At 44.5% G+C, this 3,381-nt stretch overlaps 1 protein-coding gene across 1 annotated transcript; it reads left to right on the top strand.

Moving 5' to 3' along the window:
- The first annotated feature begins 567 nt into the window (after window positions 1-567).
- On the top strand, window positions 568-2,118 carry nkx3-2 (NK3 homeobox 2). The gene is made up of 2 exons (XM_062425995.1): window positions 568-940; window positions 1,694-2,118. Exons 1-2 carry the CDS (start codon window positions 568-570, stop codon window positions 2,116-2,118), a joined length of 798 nt encoding a protein of 265 aa, XP_062281979.1.
- The last annotated feature ends 1,263 nt before the right edge of the window (window positions 2,119-3,381 follow it).

The following is a 3,381-nucleotide window of genomic DNA, read 5'->3' as shown; positions in this document are numbered from 1 at the left end:
ATTAAACAAAATAAACCATCAATTTTGATTTCACAAAAACAGAAAGGCACAAAAATGGATCTGGAGTTGCTGCTGGAGTCAATGTGTGTGGTTGCAACGTGAATGTCAGTTTCACCTCCTGTGAAAAGCTTCCACCAAACTTTTCTTTCACCCTTAAACTTTTTCCCACCCGGTTGAAAGCAGCATGACGTCGTTTACAGTTGCCAATCCTGAGACGGGTTCCCTTCTCTCTCGACCAATAGGAGGCGACTAGGAGTGCCTGTCAGTCACAGGTGAGGGTGGATGGTTAAAAAAAACTTAGTGAAAAGGGCCGGAGACTGGAGCGAGCCCGGGCTGATGGCAGAGCTATGCGGAGGAGCAGCATCGTGCCTGTGGATGTAGGAGAAACTTTCCACGGCTTCTCCCGCTGGGATGCGACCAGAAACCAACTGCTGGGGGGAAAAGTTAAGCGACAGCAGTGCTCCACGGAGGGAGTAGCCTAAAATGTGGATGAACTGACATATGCTCCACTACTTGGGCCGGTTAATTACACAGCTTGAAGACCGAGCAAACTTCGCTTTTCTGAAAATGGCCGTTCGTGGCAACTCGCTGATGCCTTTCTCAATCCAAGCCATCCTGAACAAAAAAGACGACAGCCGACACTTGCCAGATTTGGACATGTGCTTCTCCAAGACGGCTTGCTGGAAAATATTTGGGGAGATGAACGGCGGGTCTGGGAGAGATGATGGGGAGTCTTGTGAGCCGACGGACCAGAAAAGTTACGACTCGGACTCGGGACTCAGCGATGACAACGACAGCAAGACTCCGGCCGTGTGCAAGTCAGAGAAGGACGGAGACCCTGTGTCGGATGTGCCGGAGGAAAGTCTGCAGGAGGAAACGGACCACGAATCTGCAGCTGTGGAAAACGCAAAGAGTGACAGTGAGCCGAATAACGCTACAGGTAAGTGACAGAGAAAGACTACTGCAAGACTACAAAGCAAAAAACCAAGTGTGGCTCTCTGATCTGATTAATAGTCCAGAAACCACAATGCTCCAATGAAACTTTAAAAAAGTGGCAAGTCTGAAATAAAAAGCCCAGTGCTCTCTTAGTACTGTACTGATAAAATGACCAGACTTTGTTACTGTAGGATAATCAGGCCTGTTTGCTTATTTTCAAAACCTGACTATTACGCACGAATTAGCCTGTTTTTACGCACGAATATAAAATGGTTGCATTGGCCCATCGTGAAACGTTGTCACTATTACACTAATGTTTATAAGCAGTAATTGCAGTCCTCATGGTTGTAAGCTAAGATATGCTGCATTTGGCACCATTTAAATTTGGACTAAAGTCATAAACAACCAGAAACACACGATGTAGTATTTCAAGAAACTATCTCCTCTTAGTAAATAATGGTCTGCACTCTCGTTGTGGCGTTTAGGCCTGTGTGAAAACTTAGTTTCAGGCATTTTTCACTTTAATTTAAAAAGCTACAGCATCCAGCGACCTTAAATTAATTCATAGAAGCGAATTTCTTACGGCGTGCTAAAACAGGGACATTTAAACCCTCGGTAATGTTCACTCTCCTTTCATTTAGTATCTCCCCCTTTTTTGTTACATCCAAAAACAAACCAAGCTCACCTGAGATCAACAAATGCAAACAAATGCAGGAATTCACTTGCATGGCCCATCTGCGTGTCTCCCCTCTCTCAGACTCCAGCACCCTGGACGATAAGAGCCTGGACCAGCCCAAACAGAGGAAGAAGCGCTCCAGAGCGGCCTTCTCCCATGCGCAGGTCTTCGAATTGGAGCGCCGCTTCAACCACCAGCGGTACCTGTCCGGACCGGAGCGGGCGGACCTGGCGGCCTCCCTGAAGCTCACAGAGACTCAGGTCAAGATCTGGTTCCAGAACCGCAGGTATAAGACGAAACGTCGCCAGATGGCCGCCGATCTAATGGCGTCGACCCCGGCGGCCAAGAAGGTGGCGGTGAAAGTTTTGGTGCGGGACGACCAGAGACAGTACAGCCCGGGAGAGATCCTGCGGCCCCCGCTGCTCTCCCTGCAGCCATCCTACTATTATCCCTACGCCTACTGCCTCCCTGCGTGGACACTCTCTGCGTGTGCGGGGAATCAGTGAGAACACGGTGACTGTATTTATTCATTTTTGTTTTATCATATTCGCTCCCAGGAAATCAAAAGTGAGGAGACCAGAGGAGACTCATGCTCAGCGGCTCTGCCTCATCGGGTTGTCCAGGCCAAACCAAGGGTTCCCACACTTTTTTGTGTTTTTTCAACATCCTCCAAAAACTGACTCCCTCGTTTAGTAACTCTGTCCCGAGGAAAGAAGTTGTAAAACTCTCTGAACTGTATATGAGTGGAGAGACCGGACCTCCTTATACAAATCAGTATGTTAACCTCTGAGGAGAGACACAGCAGTAACATTAAAGCGTCCCTCGCTCTGCTGGGGAGCCCCTTCAGGACCTCTGAAGCCCCCAGGACCCCACTGTGGGAACCAGCGGCCTAAAACAGACTGAAAATGTCACCTTATGTTGGTTTTTATTTGACATGCGCCTTCCTACCTCTGCAGTGATTGGAAATAGGCATATTCCATTGACTTTCAAATAACTGTCTCTGTTACAGGTTGTGTTTTTTTCTTGCTGTGTTTGTAAAGGTAAGATATTTCAGCACTTTTGAGCATATACATGACATTATTTCAATGTAAAACACATTATAGTGTGGGCATGTACAGTGTCAGACTGAAAACAGGCGTTTTGTTGTGTTGTTGGCCTGAAAGTGATCGTGTGGCCAAAACAGGGCAACTCCTATTGAAATGTACATGTGTTCTTTGTGTTAAATGACTGTTTAGACCGAAAAACATTAAAACATATCAGGCATTACTATCATTTGGATGCAATTTTATTTTGAGACTTTTACAAAGTGCAATATAGACATTTCCTATTTGAATAATAACAAAGCAGTCAGAATTTACCAATAATTATAACAATCACTACAAACAAAAACTGTTTTAGACAGCGCTGTAATAGAAATTGACTTTTTATTTGACAAATCAGTAACTGCAGTCAGGTAAAAGCATAAAAACACATTTATAAAAACACAGTTATAATCTGAGTGGTTATCTTGTAGGTCCTACTTTCTTGCACAAACTGCTACAAAAATCTGTCCAAAGTTTGAACAAAGTGAAATTGGCCTTTATAAAATGTTAACCTGGTTTATAAATAACTTAATTGTCATTTTATCATTGGTTTGGGACTATTTGTCTCTGTCTGAGAGCACAAAAAAGTACTGACTAATAAACAGGAGCAATTTTCCACTAAAGCCACATATGCATTAAATAGAAGTGTGTTTATCATGTCCATTGTTGCAAGTAAAATAAGTTTAT

This window comes from Scomber scombrus, chromosome 9 (assembly GCF_963691925.1).
Source record: "Scomber scombrus chromosome 9, fScoSco1.1, whole genome shotgun sequence".
Classification (NCBI taxonomy): domain Eukaryota; kingdom Metazoa; phylum Chordata; class Actinopteri; order Scombriformes; family Scombridae; genus Scomber; species Scomber scombrus.
This window is presented reverse-complemented; position numbering and strand designations above follow the sequence as displayed.

Excerpts from the sequence above, each read along its gene's own strand:
- nkx3-2 (XM_062425995.1), top strand. The coding sequence starts at position 568 with ATGGCCGTTCGTGGCAACTCGCTGATGCCTTTCTCAATCCAAGCCATC. Across the intron at positions 941-1,693 it reads TGAGCCGAATAACGCTACAG|ACTCCAGCACCCTGGACGAT; the intron begins GTAAGTGACAGA and ends CCCCTCTCTCAG.